Source organism: Branchiostoma lanceolatum, chromosome 18, assembly GCF_035083965.1.
Source record: "Branchiostoma lanceolatum isolate klBraLanc5 chromosome 18, klBraLanc5.hap2, whole genome shotgun sequence".
NCBI classification, from domain to species: Eukaryota; Metazoa; Chordata; class Leptocardii; order Amphioxiformes; family Branchiostomatidae; genus Branchiostoma; species Branchiostoma lanceolatum.
The window spans coordinates 5072298-5098554 of NC_089739.1; the positions used below are offsets into that span (position 1 = coordinate 5072298).

Here is a 26257-nt window from a genome sequence, read left to right on the forward strand (position 1 = left end):
GACCGACAGAATAGTCCACTCCGGAAAATAGGGAGAGGAAATGTAGATCGATTTATGTACTGTGAGTGTAACTTGATACTTCATATGGGCTGTCTTTATAAGCCACCAAAATCGCCCGGTAAGGCCTGCTAGAGAGAAATACACTGAAATGAAAAGCCTTGAAGGTTTACATCAAAATATAAGTTTCTGCAACTTTCCAATGAGACCATATTTTTTGGTCATAAAAATTATGAAAATTAAAAATGATGACTCTTAAAATGATGAATAACTGGAGATAAACGTATATTCGAAGACTTTCGCACAAGTACCAGACATACGCATACCTTCTTTCCAACCGTCACTCAGTGAAGGACAATATATTGGATGTCCTTGTTTTGATACTCTTACTGAGGTACTCAGAATTTTTTCTTCCATTCACTGTTCAGAAGTACCGGACGTACCATCCTTTCAACCGTAACTTTCAGTGGACCAATGAGGTATGAAATGACAAATTTGAATTACTTTCAAAAGTAGGAACCATGAAATTACTCCCAAGGTAGGCAAGAATCTTACCTCGGAGACTTGCCTTAATGAGGGAAACATAATCAGCTACTTAATTATAATCACTATTTGATTGAGGCACAAAATTAAAGTTTAAACCGCTGGGAATTAGAGCTACAGAGAATCTTGGAAGTTTTAATCATCATTTTGGTGTTTTCTTTTTCGAATTAACCGAATACTGTCGACACGAATTACACCAATTATTTATTCATAGAATGCATATTAAGCAAATCTCGTATATTTGAAACGTTACTATAATAGATATATTCTTGTGTGTTTGTATTTGGCAGACAAAACGAGTGCCATCATGTGCAAGCCTTTTCTTTAATTTATCCGATGATGTTTCAATCATGATAAAACCTCGTTGATGTATCTATCTGTCTATCTATAATTTATACTATTCATCTCGTATCTATCTATCTTGTATCTATCTTTCTAGTAGTACCCATCTCTGATAGTAAATAAAAACTACTACGCTTATGTCCTTTTTTAGTCTCCGGTAACAAACTATTGAAAGCTTAATTTTATCTTATTTTATTTCATTTTTGTGGAAAATTACTGTCGTACTTTTGACAATTTCGAGGTAAACAGTGCCCATTCTGTTTAATGTTTTAAAAGTGTAATGCAGGGTCATAAAGTACATATTTGATAACCTAACCGTATGATTATCAAATCATTCCCTTCTGACTGCGCTGTTGATTGATGATATAGAACCGACTAAGGCCACTCTGACTGGATTATATCGGGATGACATCCGCTCGCACTAACTTTTGTCCGTTTAAAAAAAAAAAAAAAGTGCGACCAAGCTGTAAATCATACAAAGAAACTGCAAAATGAGCAGATATATACCGTAAATTGAAAAAAAAACAATATCAGAAAATGAATACTAATGAGCGAGGTCTTCCAAAGTGAAAGGAATATATATAGAAGGAAAGAAAATAAAGAATTTATTTTACCATAAATATGTATATACATTGTTGTGTGTATAGTTTTTATGAAGGTACAGCTGTTTTATATGGGCATTAATAATAGATCAAGAAAGTCATTCATTCACGTTCTATTTGTTCCGTTATTTCTTCAACCTTCCTGCCCACTTAGATTTCATAATGAAGGTAACCTTTTTTTTACCACTCGCATCAGTTTTGGAGTGCCCAAAAGATGTCAATCATTTAATCAAATCGATATGGCTTAATTATGTGCAAAGATTGTATGTCAGTTATTAGATATTGAGGCCTTGATAGCAATAATTCCCCTTTAACATCCTAAGTCATCATTATCTATTTCCCATGAACTTAGCAAGGAAGAACAAAACATTGTAACATTTTATCATTTTATTTTTGTATTCCATGTACACATTCCATGTATAAACATCGACACTTGAAAAGTACGTTTCCTTTACATTCATTGATTGTCACATTTAGCAAACAAAACTAAGTCCTCTCGCTGAGAACTATGATATAAAAATCAACATGAACGTGATATTGTTGCAGCTGTATCTTGTGATATGACATTGTAGTTATGTCAATCACTTAAGCCAACAGTGAAACAATGTAATCTGTAATATAGTTATTAGTCAAACCAATGAAACGCATACGAAACAAAAACAGAATTGAATGAAATTATAAATGAAAGATCCAAAAGATTCTGTCACAACACTGTATACACGATCCAATATATCACATTACGTACATGATTTACACTTTACAATATGATTGTCATTCGGCAAAAGGGGAATCCAACTTTGACTCGTCTTGATAATTCAACACCTTATTCACAGCTTTAAGTCTCTAGGCGATGGTGGTGACATTTGTTTATCTTAAAGTTTACAAACTTAAAACTTTTTGTAACACATCTAGCTTCTTCATAACCGTTTTCCAACCACCTCTCTACAAAAACTGACGACAGTCGTAAACGAGCAGTTCTTGAGAGCATAGATCACCATTTCTCTCATAGTCTAATCAAGTGTAACACTTCAGACCAGCGACTGTGGGTCCAACAGTTTGTGAAATACTCAAATAACACAGGATTATATCAATCTTCCTATATTGTGTTCTATGTACAAACGACCATTTCTCTCGTATTGTCATATTTTCCACCAAAACACTGAATACCTTACAGACAATATCATAAACATTATTCATATGAATTTCACATTTTGTATAAATAGTGCTAAAAAAACAACGATATTACACCGAATCATTACATCGCGTCAACGTCCAAGTACATAGTAAATGACGATGTAAGCGGTTCCATATATGGTGATAGTTTGCAGTTATAGCGTAACCAATCAGAGCACAGATCTTGTTAATGAAGCGCACTGGTTGGTCCAAATATATCTTTAAGATTTCTCTAAATGGGCACGAGACGTTCTACCATAGTCCCTCACTATCAATTGAAATGTGAAATTTCTTTGAGTAAAATCATATGAATCCAATGAAGTTTTACAATATCTCATGAATAGACAACTTTCTAACCGTTCGTCAAAGTCGTATTACAGCCAAACATTATTTTGAGGCCAAAAAAAAAATGATTAAAGTAGCACCGTTCTTATTAACAGTGTGCGTTAACCAGTTTTTTTGCCTAGTTCCCATTTTATAATATGTTACTAATATCAGAACATCTTTTTTGAAACAGAATAACATACAATGAAATCCTGATTTGAAATCAATTATGGCCACTTATTCCAGAAATTTTCAGTGCTGTACTTGAAAGATTTTCAGTGCAAACGTTATTTTTCAGTGATATAATGGTTAGATGTTTTTAGGGCGCAGTCATATTCGACGTAGACTGTCTTACAATTTTGATGTCTTAAACTTTTCAAGCAACTTTTTACAAAACCAACTGCCGACAAGCATGTAAGACAGCCTTTTCGTGACAAACAGCTAAATTGTGTACTACACTTACACGACTAGCCCAAGAGTTACCTCTTGAGTTGGTGATCGTACGAGGATCGTACGAGGAACATACGGCGATCGCACGACGATCTCACGACGAATGTGACCATGCCCGAATATCAGGTAAGTATCAATGGCAACAGAGGTAACTATGTAGATTCTTATGTTATGATAACAAAATTCCCAAATATTCTTTGACGTTTTGGTTGCCTAAGATTTATTTTATGGCCGTGAGAAATTACAAAACATTCCCTGAGATGTTTTTGGCGTTTTGATAATGGCACAAAATGGTACTACGTTCAGTCTTCAAACGATTCAAGAGATAAAAGTTACTCTTGCCTGTTTTCCACGATCGTGTTCCACTTTTAACACATCCCGGAAGATCACTTTCTCTAATTGCGCATTTAGTAAATCATCATTCACGTAATTTTGTGTTAACAATCATAATATACTTGTCACAAAATGTTCACGTGGTTCTGTGTTAGAGATCACGAAAGGTTCACGTGATTTTGTGTTAGCGATCACGAATGACTCACGTGATTTTGTGCTAGCGAGTACAAAACACAATGTTTCATTGAAACTTTCTTCGATGGTTAAAAAAATTCAGTCCTGCTAAATACGCATCGTCAAGTGGACAACCGAGAATTCGTCGGCATCCATAGTCGAAACAGACATAACAACTGGTAAAAAATCACTTTGAATATTCACACGTATTTCATTGTATATATTTGTACATACATGTTGTACTAACATGTCAACTGTAGGCAAATAGCTTTACTACGCCAAAAGAACCAAAATTAGCTTGCGGCATAATGCCAAACTAAGAAAGGGTTAATAAAGACTATGCCACTACTTGTGGCAATTAAATCCTACCCACTTTTGATTCTTCGAATTTTCGGCCAAAGCAATTCAAGGTATTTCCCACTGGCTCACATGCCTTGTTTTTTTAATGTTATATTTGTATTCATAAGCCCATTCAAGGATACAACTGCACATGAGCAGGTCAAAGGTGAATGCCACTGACTTGTAAACAGTTCTTGTCTCGACAATGCTTTACACATATACAGATATATTTGGCCACCGTCGGTCAGTTTGTTATGTCTCAGCTGCCTTCACATTTGACCTACGCATGCGCAGTTGGATCCGTGAATGGACTTATTGTCAGTTACATTCTTAGAAAAAAAGAAAACTCTTCAAGATTTACACTTGTATGTCCATCTTCTGTTCGTGAATGCCGACTAGAGACGGGGCGCCGCCATTTGTAGTCATCTGATTGGTCGACAAGTTGACGTCATTGATGTCGTCATCATCCTCGATGGAGCAGTCCAATCGGAGGCAATGGCGGTCACGTGATGAAGGGTTGGAGAAACCTTTCCCGCACTTTTCGCAAGTGTATGGCTTCTCGCCTGCAAAGATTCACATAGAGAATATAAATGATTAGATTTTCATCATCCAACATATTGTATTTGATATAATTGTAGCATACATGTATAACCCTGAAAATCGATAGTATGTATTTTTTTTTACAATATTGCAGAACATTCCTTTATTTGCATGAACATTGACTAATTTAAAGTGACTCAATATCAAAGACGCAGAATCCTTGTTTTTTAAAATGCGGTGCCGATTCTCTGATTGAGTCAGTGACAGCTGGTTAGCGGTGGAAACCTTACCCTGGGGGCCAGGCACCGTATATCGGCTAGCCACCAAGCAACGCGCGCGCGCCCAAGCTTTCCCGGCGCACCCTCCCGCTGTCCCCCGAAGACCGACCCCGCCCCACTCTCCGCTGTAAACCCAAGGTCTGCTAGCACCTTAGCTGGAAACCTCAGCCCGGTTTAGCAGAATCGCCTGAATGTCTTGTTTAGGTAAAGTACATTCTCCTATTGGCTGACAGCTGGTTGGACGCCACGCCCACAAAAGAGGAAACCTCAGCGCAGTTTAGCAGGGCCTCCCCAAGGGGTATAGTACAGACCGCAGGCAAGGCTTTGCGTAGGTGAATCATGCACTGTATCTACAGCCAATAAGAGAATCACCGAAATGCTTTGGCTATGTAAAGTCTATTCTCTGATTGGTTGACAGATGGTTAGAGGCCAAGCCCACAAAAGTGGAAACCTCAGCCCAGTTTAGCATAGCCTCGTAGCCTGCGTAGGAGAATCTAGAGACTGCATCTACTGACCTGTATGCGTGTTCATGTGGAACTTGAGCTCGAAGGGCTGTGCGAAGAACTTGCCGCAAACGCTGCAGGCGCACGGCTTCTCGCGGGTGTGAGTCCGCCGCACATGGCTGTCGTGCGCGGCGTGCGACGCGAAGGCCTTCCCGCAGTGCTTGCACTTGAACGGCTTCTCTCCGCTGTGCTGGCGGATATGCGTCCTATTGGGAAGGAAGAAGAGACAACAGTTAGCCGTATGCTCTTACAAGATTGTAAAATTCACTTCTTCTTTTTTACAGTTTATTAGAACTTTCAAAACTTAACATTTCTTGCTTGTTGTTGTACAACATACATGATGGTGCCAATCTCAGTCATGTCTGAATTAGCATCTCAGACAGTGTCCACATTTTCATTATCTATTACAATATTAAATATATGCGTTAATGATTATCAACACAAACACAAAGTCTGATTAGTCCATCACGTTTACAAAAACATAAAATAACATAAATGTATCATTCAATGAACAGCTCTTAACAGTTCATATTTCCCATCATCGAATTTCATAGTCATTGACGTCTAACGTTACATCAACATTAGGCCACAGCAAGTAAATTTTATGGATGACATCCTCCGCAGACTCCAAAATTAATGAGATAGGGCGAAAAAAAACAAGTCGGTCCCAAAAAAACAAGATTCCTATATTTTCAAATTTTGAGATCATAAGTCTTGTTAAACAAGAATTGAGGTGACGAAATATGATATCATGACCAACAGATCTTTTATTCCTGTATTCAACCAATGAGGTTTCATATATAATATGAAACCTCCATGATTTAATGGTAACATGTCATTGTAGATGTGTATACATCTCAATAGACTAACTACAACAAATGCAGAAAAGAGTTGTACCATCATCTGAAGCAACTACACTGGGAATTCATATGCGATGAAACACCTTGTGTATACAGTTCAATTAACTAGACCCCCCCCCCCATTATTTATATAATGTCCTTGCTAGAACAAATGCAGAAAACAGCTTGTTATTATACCATCATGGCCAGGAACTACACTGGGTATTCATATCATATGCAATGAAACACCTCAGACTGTCAACATTAAACTGTTCTTGAAGATGTGTATACAGCTCAATTAATTTATAAGTAGAACAAACGCAAAAAACAGCTTGTCATACCATCATGGGCAGGAACTACACTGGGTATTCATATGCAATGAAACACCTTAGACTGTCAACGTTTACGACATATTTGCCAATTTTTGGCATGTTGACCACCGTCGGAAGGCAATGAAATTTCTTGTTTTTTATTTCGAAATCAGGCGAAAATTAATGAGCGCGCTGATGTCATCCATAAAAATTACTTGCTGTGGCCTTACAGTATTACGCAATATGAATAACATCATGGTACAAATTCTCTTTTTAAGACAAAACATCCTCTTACGCAGAGCCCATTTGATATACCTTGGGGAGTCTCTGCTAAACCGTGCTGAGGTTTCCACTTTTGTGAGCGTGGCATATAACCAGCTGACAGCCAATCAGAGAATCGGCTTTACCTAATAGCTATAGGAATAGGCGATTCTCTGATTTGTTGACAGCCACGCCCACAAAAGTGGAAACCTCAGCCCGGTTTGGCATAGCCTCCCCAAGTTACATTGATTGAATAGGACGCGGGCGTGGCTATACATAAGAGAACGGAACAGCATTGACTGACAAAAAGGCCATATACGCATAGAACAATACTGAAAATGTCGTACCGTAAGATGCTTGACGCTGTGAAGGCCTTGCTGCAGTACACGCACTTGTAGGGTCTCTCTCCACTGTGTACTCGCATGTGCTTGTTCAAGCTGAAAGGAATAGACAAAGGTTAGCACAAGGCTGTAGCACAAAGGCACCATCCTTACTTTTCAATTTGACATACATGTAACGTCACGTGTACGGTGTGAACCGCTCGGATGTCTCCCTCTCTTGTCTCTCTCTCTCTCTCTCTCTCTCTCTCTCTCTCTCTCTCTCTCTCTCTCTCTCTCTCTCTCTCTCTCTCTCTCTCTCTCTCTCTCTCTCTCTCTCTCTCTCTCTCTCTCTCTCACACTCACTGCCCATACATGTGTAATGTTCTAAACTGACTTAAGTTATCATTCTATCATGATTGTATCTCAAATGTCGTCTCAAGCTTCCAACGATATGCGTGTATCTCAAATGTCATCTGAAACCTGACCGTGCAGGAGCGCCACCTACCTGGATGACTGTGAGAAGCACTTGCCGCAGACGGAGCACTTGTGCGGGCGGTGTTTCTCGTGAACGTGGAGAATGTGGATCCTCAGGCGGTCACGCTTCTCAAAGGAGCGCGTGCAGAGGTGGCACGGAAACTTGCGGTCGCCTTGATCGACACATCTAATATAAACAACAGCAACGGTTATAATCTTGGCATAAACAGTAGTTATCTCTTAAAGCCCCACTATGTAAGATTGGGTCAATACAGAAATGTGGTGTAGACATGAAACATTGCTACACAATATACACAATACGTGGCTTCGAGTTTGCATATAAGGCTTTGCATATATCTGAGTCTACACATGATCAATACCTGTAGGTCCTCAACCTATGGAAAATACGCGTTATGTCAAAAGTCAAGCGAAGGCTTTAGATGGTTTGGCAGTTTTCAAAAAGGTAATCATGACAATGTACTACACATTATCATAAGGAAACGACCGTCAAGACATATATAATAGTAAAAGACGAAGAGTTATTACATTGTTCATTACAAACCTTGTGTATTTGAGGTGCTTGTCTCTGTAGTACTTGTAGGCAAACACCTTGCCACATCGGTCACATGTGTAGCCTTCTTTGGCTAGGTAGAAAAGAGACAAGTCAAAGTTAGCAAATCATTTGGGTGCCAAAAGTGAATGGTTAAGTTTTATACGAATATGTGTTCGTTCAGACCCCGTTCAGACCCCTGTAGTGATTCCCTGCTGTTTCAGTAGCGCCAGCAGGGTGTATTTTTTGCAGGGAGAGGTTGCTAGCCCTTTCCCTTTAAAGTGATTAAGGTACCAGGTTCCTCCTTGAACACGGAACCCCCATTTTACATCGCTTCCGGAAGACAGCTGCAGCCCCAACCGATATGTCACGTTCCAGGATTGAACCGCGGTCTCTTAGGTAGCAATTGAATGGAACCATGAGCTTAACTATGAGCTTGAGGCTGCTACTAGTTCAGCTATAAGAACATCCCCGTTCAAATATACAGCTTATTTTAATCATGTCAGGAGGTAATTACTCATCATCATGATAATGATATGTTTGTTTTCGTGGCCCACCTTCGCCGTTTTCCGCCACCGCCCCAGCGCCGCTGTCCGCCATCTCCTTCAGCGCTACCGGAATTCCCATGAACTGCAGGTAGCAGTCCCCGTACCACACTAGGAGTTCGGCGCCCTATAAGTATACCATCAACCATAACGTTTTTATCAACCGTATTGAACGTAAAGAAGTTCTATGTATCACTAATGAATTTACATTTTTTCATAAAGGAAATAACATATGAAAGGTTGAATTTTTATCATGATCTAAACCTTTACTCATTTCATGGCTTGATCATTGTCCTTGACCGTGACGAAAATTCCAAACAAAGTTCATGCAGTTCAGACTGCACCTGCTAGGGCGCTTTTACGCGCGAAAAGTTAGCGTGGATGATGTCACAGACTGCATCGCCATACGATCCTTGCCTTTGACCATGACGTAAATTCCAAACGAATTTCATGTATGTTGCAGTTCAGACTGCATCTGCTAGAGGCGCTTTTACGCGCGAAAAGTTAGTGTGGATGATGTCACAGACTGCATCGCCATACGATCCTTGCCTTTGACCATGACGTAAATTCCAAACGAATTTCATGTACGCTGCAGTTCAGACTGCACCTGCTTGGGGCACTTTTACGAAAAAGTTAGTATGGATGATGTCACAGATTGAATGTTGTACCTGTGGAATTTCTTTGCAGGCCTCGTAGTAAATCTGTCCCTCGCATTGGATGGCGATCAGGTTCTGCTCCTGCGCGTACCGGGCACAGTTGACGTACGCCATCCAGTTTCCCGTCGGCCCCCGCCCGTCGATCATGTGACTAAGCTTGCCGTCTTGGAAGATCTGAAAACAAGATGGCGGATGAGGTTTGACCTTCGACGAAAACTTTTGCTAGTGTTATGGACCCAGGTAAGAACCATAAAGTGTATCAAGCTTGACGCCAGACAACGTAGGGAAAGTTCCGCAACAATAGAGAAAGACACCCTTGTTTCTGTTTTGATTTGTACCGTGAAGTTTGTCAAGTGGCTCATAATTTTTGTTAAATCTCTAGTGTAAGATCTGAGATCAAGTTGGCGGACGAGACTTTAAGTTGCTCTGTGTTTACTAGGTTGACGTCAATGTGTAAGCTTACATCGATAAAGTCAGACCATTCGTTACCTCCGTAAACACGGAGGTAATGTTATCAGTTGATGTGTATGTTTGTTCGTCTTGGTGTGCGTCTGCCAGGATTTAAGTCGGAAATGGTGTAATAGGATACTTGGAGAATTGGAAGTATGGTTTGGCTCCGGTCCGATGGCGTTGTAGTTGAGAGTCAGGATGTTACACCCAGACAATAATTGTCAGTTTGCAAGGGATACCCACTTAATTAGAGCAATAACATTATTTCCTTGGTTAGAGCTTGTTTCTATTTTTCTCAGTTTCGTGTGCTATCGTGATGTTTTAGTTGTGTGAAAGAAAAAAAAATGTAGTTATAAAACTTCCGTACCTCCCACATATGGCTGTTGTCATCGTCAGTCTTGATTTCGCTGATGTTGATGATCTTCCCCACGAACGGACCGAAGCGAGTTCCTTTCGTGATGGCCGCCTGTTTGCAGTACACGCCGAAATGTTTTGTCGAGGTGAATCGCGTCTGGAAAAATCCCAGTCCTATTGAAGGAAAACAAATCATATTTACATCACGTATGACAACACGTTTCTACAGGAGATAAACTTAGACCTTGCAATTATTGGTAGATAATGTACCCATATATTTCCCAGATAGATTCAGTTTTTTTTAACATACATGTACATGATAAAAACTTTGTTCACATAAATTTAGACGACTTCTGTTAATGCTCTGAGCAATGTCAGCCGTCGAAGTATGAATAGTTTGTTGAATCCATTGAAAGGTTAGTAAAATCCTACATGAGTGATTCTGTAATCATTTAGTTGTGAATTTGTTTGTTTGTTTGTTTGTTTGTTTGTTTGTTTGTTTGTTTGTTAGGTTTTGAATGCCTACCTTCCGGCAAATCCAACATAGCTCGGTTGACAGGGCTCTTGTCTTTGGCTTTTTGGATCCCTCCTAACGCTGTTTCTGAAATGAAGTTAATCATTTTAGATTTCATAGGACAGATGTTCATCATCTGTCGACGATGCGGGCCACCACTGTTTTCAACAGAAGCTGCATGGTGCTGGGTTTGTGTTTAGTGTTAGAAATTCATAATGGCTATTGTATATCAAAAGCTTTCAACTTGTTTTTTTTTTACAGTAGGAAGAAGAGGGATATTCGGTTAAGACATACCCCTGAGCTCCGCCTCAGCTTCGGCGAACCGGATGCCTGAGATGGCATGACCCGGAAGTACTTCGTTGATCTGGTTACGGACATATCCATACAGGACGGCATCGACCTCCTCCTGTAAATGTTAAAGAAAAAATGTTAAGTTTGGGAACATTTCAAAATAAGTTTTGTAGCTGTTAACAATACTCAAAATTGCTCTCTGTGTGTGTGAGTGTGTGTGTGTGTGTGTGTGTGTGTGTGTTTGACATAACGAGTAAGTTTACTGTGAATAAAGGACTGTTGAATTATCAAGTTATCTTACGTTGTATGAGGTCAAAGTGACAAATGTCACAGATCTCGATCTCAGTTTACATTTCTATGGACACAAAGTTTTCATGCGCACCTGTGAAAACTGGAGAGATATGTTGGGTGCCGGACCGCGGGGGGTCATGGGAATCGGTGACGTCAGACCCAACTCTCTTCTCATCCGGGCCTCCATCAACATTCGGGTCTCCAGCGGGATGTGTGCTGGGAGCGGAACAGGGATGGGCGGCATCATGGTGTCCTTGGTGGGCCGCACGGCGTCCTGTGGTTTCTCTAACTTCATCCCGTTGAAGAGCCCCATAGAAGCTAAAGACTTGTGAATTCCATACAGCCGCGGTTGTACATTCATGGGGTACCCTCTAGGCGGAGTTTGGTTACTCGTGGACAGGACCGGTCTCGCCAGAGCACTCTTCAAGGAGGCGGCCATGTTGGAGTAGGTGGCGGCCATATTGGAGGCGGTGTTGCTTGTTGTGGAAACCATCTCCGGTGAGGAAGACAGCTTCATTTCGACCTCTCGGGTGGTTTCCCGGATCCCTCCGTTGACGCGGCCATCTTGTGTTGATCTCGATTTGGTAGTCAGTTCTAGCGCCATTTTTCAACACTGTGCTCTCTTTACCTCTGTGTCAAAAAACGAGAAAAGAACTTTTCAGAAAATAGTACTGATGAATTTGTTTCTTATATTACCGCCTCATTCCTAGCTAATAGAGATAAAAGATAAACTGTAAACCATGCAAATTCGTAGAACGTGGTTAAGGACAGGAATGCTGTCCCAGCAAATTGAAGTCAATTGTGCAAAGACACTAGATATTTGAAATTTCTAACAAATTATTGAGACAAATACCTCTATTACTTCATGACTTCTAAATGTACAAAAATACAATTATATAAAGGAACTGCTAGCTATAACAAATTCTTCATATTATACTTAAATATGTATGTCGTTACGTTATCACACAAAGGCGTAATCCATCAATAAATCTATCACTACAACGAGTCTTTTGCAAATAATCTTTAAACTATGATATTCAATATGACGATGACCCGACCTATAGATTATTGAGGTAATACTGGTATACTATTACTTGTGATCTACTTACTACTTATTCATCAATGCAATTCACACTCTTATCCCTCCTGGCGCCAAGTGGGCATGCCCCCTTGTCATGTCACAAAGGATAACTTAGCGGGTCAGACTAGTGTAACTCACAAATGAATATCTGTATTACCTTTAAAAGGTTGTAGAAACTCCAGCTAAGCCTTTATAAGCGGACCATCACAATGTGCATAGCTAACTGTATGCTTTTACGGGACTTTATGTATTTGTATCGCTCCACATACCAGTGCTTGTACAATATGAATAGATAAAGTGGTTATCATCTATGAGGCGAAGTTTGAGGCTTTTATGTTGGCTAGCCAAACCCGGTTAATCTCCAAGCAGATCCAACGGTTGCAAAGACCGTATCCAACTGGCAGAAGGAGTCTTTATTGCAACCGACTTTGACTGACAACTTCCCTGACTGACTGGAGCTTCTCTGGCTAGCTTGTACGATTTTAGCACCGTGAAGATCTGCTTGGAGATTAAAACCCGGTTGCCGGCTCCCTCTCAACAACCGCCGGGCCCTCTTACGATCCAGCCCGCCTAGAACATCATACTGGGTCTGCTGATACCCCTACCCCAAACTAAGATAAAAGTCTAAGCACATATGTGAGCGTGTTCTCATACCGAACTCTATGTAATTTGACGTTAATAACGTGACACTGTGGCTCAAAATGTATCTTTTTAGTGATTTCACTACCAGTGTCCGGATACATTTCAGTTTTACATTGTTAAACTGTATTGGTTCGGTCATTTTTGCTAAATTTCTAAAAGAAAAAAACAAAGAGAATACCTTTCTACCGATTCAATTTTTCTCAATATCGGAAACACAATATTTTTCTCTAGGCCTAAGTGTTAAGACACAGATGTCTGTAACACAGAGATTAACCTCTGACCTCTCAGACAAGTGAGAGACCTCCGTGTTAATTATCCGTGGTGGCGGACTACATTCCTTGTCTTCATCCTGCGTAAATAATTATGAACACCTCTAATTCCAGACCAAAAAAATGGAACAGAAACTTCAAAACATACACTGCAAAATGTAAAGCATGACATCACTACTATACCATACTTAACATTTCCTACAAGAAAGGCAGTGTTCAAATTAATTCCTCCAAAATATACTTTAAGAGTTTGGTGGCATTTTAAGACACTGTGTTTTGAATTAATTATCAACACTCGAGAATGAAATAGAAAGTTAATTGTAATTGGAAATCGAATGAGCAATACTTTTACACTGTACTGTACATTAGAAACGATTTTTCCAACAGCAGACGACATTGCTTGAGCTGATATGAGATGATATTTCAATACCCCGCCCCTTTGATATGTAATGAAATGAGTTTGTCGAAAACTATGGCAGTACAAAGAAAGTTGTGCATAAACTAGGTGTTCGACTGAGAATAGCTATACACCAAAATCTTCACCCCAACCAAATTCTATGTCAAGAAGCTTTCCTGTCTATGTTTCTAATAGAAAGCTAGACTGAGCAAGTCGAACTGTCTCTAAGTTTCAAGGCCATAAAATGTTGTGATTACTTGCAGTTGTCTTAACCAGGTCATCGTTTTTGGAGCACACAAATACACACATGCAGTTTTTTTAACGTCTTGGAAAAAATAAGGGTAACTGAAAAGAAGTCAAGCAAACTAGACTCAGTACCAAATCTCTTTTCGTGGAATCTTTGTATATGTCTACTTGTAGTGTGCCGAACATTGCTACAGCACGTAAGACATGCTATGAAACGAAAAGGTTAAAGTACTAGCAAACATACCTAGAAAGTGGATACCTCCTTAGAACAGCGTCTCAAAACCTCCTCATACACTCGAAGACAACGACGTATTGCTTCAAGTATCGGTATTGAAATGTTTTCCCGTGAATGTCAACGCATGTCTTCAATGTTGTCTGTTAGTAAAAAAGAATGATGTTTACCGAGAAGCCTTTGTGAAAGTTGTCTTAGGCCACGCCCCCAACAAACACCAACCTACCCTACTGGTCTATAGAGAGAGACTTTCTATCAACCATCCAACCGTATTGTTTTTGATGGTTTTAACAGTCATGCACACTAGGCAAACTGTGCTGTACTTGAATAAAAAGTACCAGCACAGTCGCCATGTTCTCCATTAAAGGTGCATAGGATCCATACTTTTATAATTAAGTTATTAACGAGTAGCCTGCGAAAAAGTAGAAATACAATTCTCAAGACAAATCATGGTTGCTATGAAAAGACAACTTGACAGAGAATATCTGGCGGTCAAAGGTCACTGACGGCGGACTCAGTATATCCGACAATTAGAGACATTGTCTAAAACACGTTAATTTCTATGGTAAAGTTCTGTAGAACAATTTTATTTTTCAAAAGAAAAGGCACACCAACTGTGACATGGTACTCTTTGCCTTACGCCCTAGGCATGAATGGGTATCTTTCTACAAGAGTTCCCCTCTATCTGATTTAAGAGCAGTTAAGACAAGTACAGGGACAAGAAGTTTCCAATTCATACGTCTTCCGATTCAGGTTGACTTTTTTTTCATATAAGGTTACTCAGATTATTTGACAAATCTTTTTTTTAGGGTCCGTCGGCCCATGCAGAACCGGTTTTCAGTCCGCTGTACATAACATCTAATGTTACCAATTAACGTCTTACATATGGGTTACAGCCATTGGAAAGTGATACCTTTTTCCGCTTAAGGCTATTTTTGTTTTTAGTGGTCTTGTATGAAGGAGGTAGTTTTCAGATAAGCTTTACTTGGAAACGAAATGGAAAAATGGGTTATTTCATTAAAGTCATTGAGTTTTATCATTCGAATAAACTTTCAGCAGAGTGACAGGAAGTCAGTGAATCATGACAGGAAGTCAATGAATCAGAAGAGGAACACAAAGAAGTGACAGGAAGTGGTCAGAGGTAGTAGAGCCAGTCGTAAATCCGACATGAAAGTTCAGGTCATGGGGTCAATGGAAGAGGCGACTAATTCCTGGGGAGGCATTGTTTTTGTTTTGTCTGTTTGTGTTTCCTGTTATCCTTTTTTCTTCAATATACTAGTCACATTCACCGTAGAGTGACAGGAAGTGATTAAAGGACAAATGTTAACCTTATTCGCATAGTTGAGAAACTACAATTGAACAAGAACTACAAGATGCGTGTAGCTTTGTTTGTTAAGTTGTTTTTCCTCACATTTATTATCTACGCCTGTTACGTTAGGTTAATAACTCGGAACGTCTTCGCTTTGCATGACCCGTATAACCAACCTCGAAACTACATAGAATACCTTGTAAGTCTTATACTTGATAAGCGCCGTTACATGATGTACCTCATAACTACTTGTACTTTATTTTGTAATAATAATAATAATTGTATTTAACAACAATTGTACAAGGCACAAAGGTTAGCATCTACTGATACATAACTATATAATGTATTGTTCAGTTACGAGGATCAACCCTTTGTAATAGCTAGCTTTCGCTAGTTGGGCAGTCCTGGCTGTACGGTTTGATTCAGCCTAATAGATAAATCAAATCTAAGACGTATATGATGTTTTCCTGAATATGCAAATTGCCGCCAAAGCATCACATCTATCAATGTCTGTCTGTGAGATGGCGTGATAAATGACGTCAATCTGAACTTCTGTAAAACCAATTAACTCCGGTATAACCCCAGACCCCACGGGATGTAGAGCCCCACCCCCAGGTGGAAAAAAACAAGAAAAATTCAATGGACTGGTTAGAAACAATTAATCTTATTTGTACAGCACTAGAGGGTTTGGTTGACTACATGTATACTATATACTATACATATTGTATGTTAGAAGACAATGTATCTTGTTTGCACAGCGCTAGAGGGTTTGGTTGACTGCATATACACTTTATATTGTACTTATTGTATAGTTAGAATTTAATGTCCGTAGTTAGACTAGAGTAGTCACATGCTATAGTATTCCCCATTGGCTGTCCGTCCTTTTACTGTACTGTACTTCGGGCAAGAACTTGCAATAAACTTTCACTTATATCACAGACTTACTGTAATATTCCTGTTTTTTATAAGAAATGTGCTCTTAGTATATCCGCCCAGCATAATTAAAAACGAGAAATAGATTTAGTTCCAGTGTTTTTTGGTGTAGATGGTCTACACCACATTTTTTTTCTGAGAATATAGTCCCGATGAAGTCGTGTACTAGTATTATATGTTGTAGAAACGTTTATGTTCGTTAAATGATACATTATTTTTGTTGAATACAACTAAGAACTGTTGTATTTTAGTACCATTGGTGTCAAAAGCGTTTATATTAGATGACAACAGTTAGGATGAGGGGTCTTTATTCATCGAATAAAGATATCGACTGATCCTGTTTTGAATATCATCGTACCTCGACGCTTCTCTATCAATTGACCCATCTGTCACCAAGGACGATCTTCAAAAAGACGACCACACACAAAAACAGACACAAAAAGTACAAGTTGCATTACAAAGTGAAACAAAAACCCCGTGGTGATAATTATAAAGACAGTACACCAATGTGATAATAGAGTTAGATGGGTGAATAGAGGTGATAATTGTCGTACATCTTACCACGGTTGCCATTGTGTCTTAGCTATTATTCTACGGTTTCTTCTCGAGAAAGAGACAATGGCATTAGAGTTTAGGAGACAGGCGTGTTCTTCAAGAAAAGGGAACCTGACAGAAGAACGTGTTAATTACTGCCCATGGTAGAATAATTGACTGGATCAGTGAAATTAGCATAACAGCACGACGTGTTCGTTATATGGTTTCTTTTGCTCATGAATGTCTTGACATAAGGTCCTTTTCTCTGACTGTTTTCTTAAGCCTGGGTGCCATCCTATTTCTACCGGGGCTCCTACATTCGCTACCCTAAAATGTAGGAGCCCCGGTAGAAATAGGATGGCACCCAGGCTAGTTTTCTTTTCATAGTCTTAGAAATTGGGTAATACTCTTTTGTCTTCAGAACTATCAGTGGTCGAACTTTAATAATTTCACTGTACTGAATAGAATAAACATACTTCGGATGAGCCTCAGCTAAATCATGGAAAATATGTCTACGCAAAACGTGTATGTTTCTTTCGCCATATGATATCTTTCACACAGTTTTCCTCGCATTCATGGCGTTGTAATAAGCTCGCTAGAAAGACTTAGAGTTGTCAAGCATAGCATACTCTTAACACAAAAAGACAATCCTTTACGGAGTTGGAAATGTACGTAACTGGCTGTTTATGGCAACGGATATGGGTTCGAAAACAATGTCGTCTGTATGCCTCCATACTTTGAATCAGTGACGGTTTGTTCTCTACTTTTATATGATTTTTTTTGATAGTACAGAACTTGAGAAAGAATAGATGACCACAATGCAATACAGTCTTATCAAAAAGCCTCCCATGACTGTCTAAAGGAAGAAAGCTAGTCCTGCGACTGTTCTGTTGGTCTATTTGGTCCATTTTCTGTTCCCAAAAAACTGTAGCGACTTCTTGCAAAGTGTATGTTACGGGAATTTTGAAGCGTACCAACAAATATACGATATTCTACGAAGACGGTATCATGATATTCTTGAGCGGGTCCAATTTGGCAGAAAAGAATGGGTGGGAAATTTGGTACAACTCGGAGATTTCCCTAGCATTCGTCGAGATGTTTTGATAGTTTTGAATTTAGTATCGAATTTTTTCGTTGCTTTATTTTTTTCGTATTTTCGAGTGAGCTTTCAACGCTCACCTCACTGCACGAAATGGCCTCGTATCCCGGCGTATACGTACAGGGATTCCTCCGGAAATATTCCATATCCCGGTGCGGATTTAGCGTATCCGTTAGTTTTAACGGATACGCTAAATCCGCAACGGGATATGGAATATTTCCGGAGGAATCCCTGTACGTATACGCCGGGATACGAGGCCATTTCGTGCAGTGCCTGTTTCATATTTTTGCTTACTTGGAGACGGCAAATTCATATACATTCCATACTCAAACGTAGAAAGACCAAATTCAATTTTCTGACAACAAATGTTTCAAAATACCTCGATGAAAGTCCATCCAAAATCTATCCAGTTGCTTGAGTAACTGTTACCTCTGTATACATGGCAACAGACAAGTATATAGCGGTAGGAACGGACAATTATTTGTACGGGTGCGTTGTCTATAGCATAATCTTCAGTTTAGAAATATAGTTGATTTCCTTGATAAATCGAATATATGTCCGAAAAAGCTTTAATAGACAGCACACTGAAATGGGTACCTAATACGTGTATTTATATATAAATGCAGCAGTAGATAGCTGATCTGACAACACATAGTACACAATCCACTCGTGCATGTACTCGTCGAGTCTGTTACCGCCAAGAGATAGGATTTTAACGGATACAACAGAAGGAAGGTACAGCAATAGTCTCGAATTTCAGAAGAGTGGTTAAGCTGGTAACAATGAGCGAGTGGTCAATCCAGTGGGCATTTCCACGCTAAAAGAGGGCCGCGAAAATGGCTGGATACTGGTTACGATTTTCCCGTGCCTCTGAGTGCAGATGTTGACTTCGAACAGAAAGTGACTAACTTTGTTTTCAAAAAGGCCAACAAATACGCCACATTGCCTGTGCGCTTTTGTACATATACACATGTATGCCCTTTTTGGTGGGCTGTGTTCTTTTTCCCTTCTGTCATTGTTAATTATTTCTACTACATGTACAATGGAGACAATTGATTGAGGTGGTACGATTTACATATGACGTTCAGCTAGATTTGTAACACAGAGGCGAGGAACAAGACAACAACACGCGGTGACAAACAAACCCCGCCCCGCTTAGAGTCCGTGTCTTAGCTTGATTCAAAATCGCCATTTTTCTTTCTTTTCGATGTCACTGAGATATATAGCACCGTTAAAATCTTGAAGCCAGCTTCTAAAATGGATTATGTAATGGTGATATTGTTTTCATTCTTCTTTTCAGCGAGGTACAAGTCTTTGAATCTGTTAACGTTTTCAAACAATGGTTTAAAAAATCGTCATGTATAATCCAAGAACACTCCAATACGCTTTTTAAATTAATAAAAAAAGTAGCAACTAAGGAAAAGACACGTAAACGTGTAATTATATTATGCATATGGTTTTATGTTGATGAGGATAATTATCTTATTTCTTTGGTATAGAGAGCCGAGCGACTCAATAGACAAGGCACGGAGTGTGAAATAAAGAGAGAACATCCGAGCCCAACTAAATCGAAAATGATGGAAGCGCCACGCAAAAAACGACCGCAGAGAGACTTTAACCCCGATCGAAAAATGGCCACAGAAACGACAGCGCGTCCGAGCGTGAAGGAATAAACTGATGAAGCGGAGAGCTAATCCTTATTTCTGTTCCACAGAGACTCGGACCGTGGAATATGATAAAATAACACGATTCGGCCCGGGCGTTCGGAACCGCCTAGGCGACGCGATGTTTACTTTAGCCATCGTTGTGGGTCTATTAAAGAGTGAAAGTGTCCACAAACGGGCCTTCGGAGCCTTCCCGCTGGGACGAACTTTATTTTCCGCGCGTGCCCTCTCACAGAAATGAGCGAGTGTCCACTCCATTCTGATAATCATAATGTACAATACTTGGCATCTGCATAGCCGTTATCAAAGCAAGGTGCGTACATTTTCATTTTGCGGCTGCAATTGCACCGCTTATGTACACGAACGGGATAAATAAGCCACATTTTGGAGCCGCGCATGAAACCGCTATCACGGCTAATTTAACCCCATCCTTGGACATTTAGATCAAATCCTTCGTAATTTATTACATCTGACCTTTTCAAAAAGGCCGATTTTTCACCTGCGATCGGCTGTATTTTGCTCATTTTCTTGAACACAAATGAAACGATGAGTTGCCCGAAAACGCACCGCGGACCCGAAAACGCAACGCAGACCGCAGCGTTAGTGGTGATTAATTTCTCTGGGCGGCGCTAACGTGGTAACAAGTTTAAAAGCGGCACCGAACAGTTGTTGGCTATTTAGCGGGGTCGCAAGGTTCAAGCCCCCGAGGTCAATTCAGTCAGTGATCGGTGGTGTTGAATGTGCGGGGGCAATGGGGCGAAATTACCTCGGTGAATTGCTTGCAGTCGCAGTCAATAAAATTTCTTGGTGGTCGGACGATTTAGCTACCGACGCTCCCTCTATCTCTTTGTTGTTTGTACCTTAGCGTTTAACATTTACACCGTTGACTCGTGAAAATGCTTCCGGATAATCCAAATGGGCAACACTCTCATTAATTGGGACGTTAATTTTTATGGCTACTTTTCCGTACCTCTGCACCCTACTTTACCGACCGAAACTATGTTTGTTTTTTGCCTCCCAGAAAACACCGTAAACATATGTGATATAAAACAAAAATGATAAAGGAATGTATATTTTCCTTACCTTATTCTATGTAGGAAATCACTAGATAGTCGCTCGAAGTTCGCTTCCCGATGATGACACCGATGGGAGTGCACCTGTCTCTTCGGGCGGACCTGCGACCCAGAACCGACTACCTGGCGAGGAGCACCCGGTGATTTCGCGTGAGGTCAGGTCAGTGGTTTACCATGTTGTGGCATTAGGACCCTGGCCTTACTCTCCTGACCTATTTGGGAGACCCCTGACTTGGGACACGGGGCCGTCAATTGGAAGATACCAATTTGACACCATAAAAGGGTGAAACGTCCTTGTTTCAAGACTTAAACAAAGTATCAACTACAAGTTAGGATGTTAAACAATAGTTTTCATGTGCAAACCGAGTATTTGCAAATAAGTATATCAAACACTTATTGATATTAAAGGCTTTAAGTAAAATCTTTGTATAGTTAGACAATTAACCACCAAATGGATTCTTCCGGAAAGAAAGGTGTACTACGGGTTCCGAAGCGGTCACTGATTGGTTGAGGTCAGAGTGCGTTGATTACTGGCTATTAACCTCCCTCATCACGCCCCGGCCATCGGTCACCGCGCCCGCCCGCAAATTGACTCCCCGCCTGGCGCATTCCCGCGCCGAGCGCTTGTAATTAGCGTCCCGGTGAACGATCCACGAGGGACGAAACCTAAATGGACACGATACTAACAATTCCTTACCGTTCATCGGACGCGTCCGGGTTTCAACCATCGCACAGGCAATATAAGAAACAATCGGGAAACCAAAGTGGGGCGAAAAATTAGCCCGAGTGAAAGTGATTTGCATAGGAAAAGTAATGCCCCGGCAGCTAGGGAAAGTGGTTTTTCGGGGTCTGCTTTAAGATGAGGTGCTAACGAACATGGCTTTCACATGGTAAATAGGCATGGGCCGATTTCATCACATAATGGTATTAGCTCTACCCATTTCATGCATTTGGGCTTACCTCTAATTTTGCCTCCGTGGCCACTTTTTGGGGATGGCATTGGCTTCTGATTTTAAGCATCAATATCGGTTTCATTTTTGACTTGAAACAAAGCAAAGAACTTCTTTTGAATTCGAGCATCATACGCGTGACGCATGTAACAAAGATCTCTGTTCTTTTACGCTGGACGGATTTGTTTTATAATGACAATATCACCATATGACCAATCTCTGATAAAAAGCTGTTATCTTTCGTTTTTTCCCCTTGGTAATTCTATAGGCAACTTTTTGTCACTGGTCGAAAGTACAAAGCTAACAAATGGAACAGATATCTAAAATTATTTCGTTGTCCTTAAATCTAGAGTAGATCGACTTTTTCTTCGTCACATTTCTACAAATGAAAGACTTGCAAAATGGCATATTTACCACCGAGAACAAAAAACACAAATACAAAACGTTAGCAACGAAGAACATAGGATCTAAACATAGGTAAACACCTTATCTCGGAGCGCACAAATAGCTGAAAAGAGCCGTCTAAGCTAGAGAGAGACAGAAGCTGTTTGGAATTGGCACCATATTGTTCCACATTGTGGACGGTAAATGTCATTTTCGGGCCTCTCTTTGATAGAACGGAGCGAGAAGGAGCCAAACGGATTTAGCCACCAAGATTCGGAACTAATTCTGCCATCAATAATAAATGAGTGACATCCTTATTCTGTTAGGTCAGCTGGGACTGGCAAGATTCGGGTATTAAAAATTTACACGGCGGAGGATACCACCACTCGCGCCACCCAGCCCGCCTTTATTTTCCGGGAGTTGGGCTAATTCCCGTAAAAGGACGGGATATTGTGGGAGATCGCGGGGTGATCCCGGTGTGAGTGGGGTTACGCACGAGGAGCTGGTGGACACGCCTAATTGACAGCTATCGGCCTGTGAGGGGTTAAGCTGCGGCATCCACGCGCTCTGTTCCCCGCTAAACCTCACGCGGTCCGCCGATACAAGGGGATTTGGGGTTAATACCCCGTGCCCTACTTTCCTCACGGACGGCTTCTGCATGTTGATCTACAGTACGTTGCCTTCTCACCCCCTTTTTTTTAAAGATAACCTAAGCACTAATTTCTAACTTTTTAAAACATGAAACTGTATTTTTGTGCTCAGTACTATGTCATGCTCCGTACTAGCCTGACTCACGCACGGCACACACACAACACACACACACACACATACACACACGCACACGCACACAGGGACACACACACACACAGGGACACACACACAGGACAAACACACACAGGGACACACACACATACACACACACAAAACACACACACACACACACTCGCACACGCACACAGGGACACACACACACAGAGGGACACACACACAGGACAAACACACACAGGGACACACACACACACACACAAAAAACACACACACACACACACATACACACACGCACACGCACACAGGGACACACACACACACAGGGACACACACACACACACACAGGGACACACACACACACAGGGACACACACACAGGACAAACACACACAGGGACACACACACACACACACACACAAAACACACACACACACACACACACACACGCACACAGGGACACACACACAGGGACACACACACAGGACAAACACACACAGGGACACACACACACACACACACAAAACACACACACACATACACACACGCACACGCACACAGGGACACACACACACACAGGGACACACACACAGGACAAACACACACAGGGGGACACACACACACACACACAAAACACACACACAAACACACACACACAAACACACACACACAAACACACACAAACACACATACATACACACACACACACACATATATACACACACACAGGGACATACACACAGGGACACACACACACACACACACACACATACATACATACAGAGAGAGAGAAAGAAGGAGAGAGAAGTAGTATAAGGGAATGTCCAACATTAGCTATCACATCGTGTGCGTGTGTGTGCGCGCCCGCGCGTGTATGTGTGTTTGGCATTTATTAGACGTTATGAATGGCCAATATGCTCGGCATTGAATGGATTACATTTTTACTTTGAGTAAAGAAATTGGAGTAAATACTACGGGATAAAACATGTATGATACCTTAATACACGTATCTTGGACTTGTAAGGAAGACAATGAAATTCGATTTGATGTAAGGTTCACATCGTTCCTTGAGTCGCCTCAATAGCTAGGTACATGTAGAATATCTAGAAATACTGTGGTGTTGAAGTTTACTCATGATAAAATGAATGATAATGGAAAATATTTAGTCCATACAGTGTCCCCTACCGATTCTGCAAAGAACAGCAACGGAATGAAACGATCAGCCGTGGTCCACTGTTCATTAATTTTCGACAAGTTAAAGTTCCAGAAAAAGTTTAAGTCCGTCCAGCACCAAATAGTGCGTAGGTATCTATATCCGTTTCTATAGACATATAAGCCCACACAGCTTTGTGTAATCCCTACAGCAAGGGGCTAGTCCACAGGTAGTGGTGTCTGTTTAACTGCCATACTCTTTCCCAAACGCTGAGCGCTAAGCAGAAAAAGTCGTATGTATCATATGCATTTTTATAGTCTTTGTATAACCTGGCTGGGCATCAAACTCACGACGACGTACTAAATGCACAACCAACGCTCTACTTAACCATTGCACCAGTCTTGTCGGAGACTTTTAGTGCATTTTTTCGACAAGAACAATAAACAGTGGACCACGAGTTAACACTTTTCAGATGCGTGTATGTCAGGTCAATCACAACTTCCGGGACTCGATCTCCAAAACTCTATGTATTTGAAAGCAGGGTAACTAAACTTGGGGGCACGCACGCTACACTTCGTGTGTCCTGCCTGTATAACATCAACTGGAACAATTCTTGCAGATTCAAAATTCACATTGATTAGGCCAAGCAACGTATCTAAATCTAGTTGCACGAGCTTTATTTCTAAACCCACGTCGCAATGATCAAGTGTACATTGGAAATTTAAGCCAAAGTGCCGAGTCGCTTTTCCGTTTTGAAATAAATCCTTTGCATTTCTCCTGTTAACCAATACCGAAGTCCCGCTTCTCTCTACGCGTAAATGGACTGTCATGGTGCGATTTTATGACACACGCTTTTACGCCCGGCATACCAGATGGTGAAAAGGCCTCTCCTAGAAAGGTTCAAATATCGCTTGTCCTGCTTGTTGGGTCGACATAATCCTGATTTTACCCACCGCGAAATGTCAAAGTGCTTTTATCCCACTGTTTACACACATTAATGGAGCCATTTCCATAACTCTAAACTTGTCACCAATAGAACATCACTTTCTTCAGGTTGATACGAAAACGATAGCTCTCGTAAAGAGGGTGCAATAGGGGCAACTGAATTCATTTTAAGACCTCAGGCCAGACAGACTAGCGACATTACCGCTCATGTTCAAAAATCAGCACTAGGGGCAGGAAACGCTGTCAGCACCAGGGACAGGGAAACACTGTCAGCACCAAGGACAGGGAAACACAGTCAGCACCAGGGACAGGGAAACACTGTCAGCACCAGGGACAGGGAAACACAGTCAGCACCAGGGACAGTAAACACAGTCAGCACCAGGGACAGGGAAACACAATCAGCACCAGGGACAGGGAAACACAATCAGCACTAGGGACAGGGAAACACAGTCAGCACCAGGGGCAGGGAAACACAATTAGCACTATGGACAGGGAAACACAGTCAGCACCAAGGGCAGGGAAACACAGTCAGCACTTGGGACAGGGAAACACAGTCAGCACTAGGGACAGGGAAACACAATCAGCACAAGGGACAGGGAAACACAGTCAGCACCAAATGGAGAAAGCTAGGAGAATTATCAATCTATATATTTTTCAGCACGCTCAACAAGACCAAAACACCATTGATCCGCCATTTATTTCCTCTCGACTAGAACCTTCCACGTCTACGTATGCGTCTAACATCTAACGGACGTACCAAATTGTATTTAAGGTGGTCATTGAAGAAATAGTCTCTTTATCACCATACTTAGAGCCTATTTGTTTCAGGTATTGTTTCAGTAATATTTGTAACTCCGTTTGAATTCCATATCCACAAAAACGCGAGTATCGCAACCCAATGATGAGGTTTAGTAAGTTTCCTCTACATAATCACCCCTCAAGCAAGGTAGGACCGTCCAAGAGCAAACAGGTCTGGCAAGTATTAGCCTCTATGACTACGTCAATTTTAACGACACCCTAGGTAGCCTGCTTGTTTGCCTAATTATATGCTCTAAAGTAAGATTGGGGGAGGGGGAAGAATCTCTGAAATTTGCATGAAATATTATCCATTATCCATTTAATGTATGC

The 26257-nt window shown here is 40.8% G+C and overlaps 1 protein-coding gene and 1 long non-coding RNA gene across 4 annotated transcripts in view; one reads left to right on the top strand and one right to left on the bottom strand.

The window, feature by feature from the left end:
* Window positions 1–1853: 1853 nt before the first annotated feature.
* Window positions 1854–21168, bottom strand: LOC136424082 (PR domain zinc finger protein 14-like). 3 transcript variants are annotated; one of them, XM_066412504.1, is made up of 12 exons: window positions 20944–21168; window positions 11546–12084; window positions 11167–11278; window positions 10885–10959; window positions 10372–10532; window positions 9567–9728; window positions 8911–9025; window positions 8366–8447; window positions 7835–7990; window positions 7357–7446; window positions 5611–5804; window positions 1854–4840 (listed from the first exon to the last, which is right to left on the bottom strand). In XM_066412504.1, the coding sequence occupies exons 2-12, from the start codon at window positions 12056–12058 to the stop codon at window positions 4635–4637; spliced, it is 1866 nt and encodes a 621-aa protein (XP_066268601.1). In that variant the 5' UTR covers window positions 12059–12084; window positions 20944–21168; the 3' UTR covers window positions 1854–4634. The 3 variants fall into 3 exon arrangements, with proteins under 3 accessions (XP_066268601.1, XP_066268602.1, XP_066268600.1); XM_066412505.1 differs by lacking the exon at window positions 20944–21168 and adding an exon at window positions 14334–14489 and having other exon boundaries at window positions 10885–10953; XM_066412503.1 differs by lacking the exon at window positions 20944–21168 and adding an exon at window positions 14334–14485.
* Window positions 20982–26257, top strand: part of LOC136424105 (uncharacterized) — a 32451-nt gene continuing 27175 nt past the window's right edge. The window contains exon 1 of the long non-coding RNA XR_010753819.1: window positions 20982–21093. This is a non-coding gene — a long non-coding RNA (uncharacterized lncRNA). The remainder of the gene's footprint in view (window positions 21094–26257) is intronic.

Bases quoted from the DNA above. Each gene is read 5' to 3' on its own strand.
- LOC136424082 (XM_066412504.1), bottom strand. From the start codon at position 12,058: ATGGCGCTAGAACTGACTACCAAATCGAGATCAACACAAGATGGCCGC. The intron at 10,960-11,166 runs GTATGTCTTAAC...ACTTCATTTCAG, and splicing joins AGCTGAGGCGGAGCTCAGGG to AAACAGCGTTAGGAGGGATC. The intron at 7,991-8,365 runs GTTTGTAATGAA...TGTTTATATTAG, and splicing joins AAGCACCTCAAATACACAAG to ATGTGTCGATCAAGGCGACC.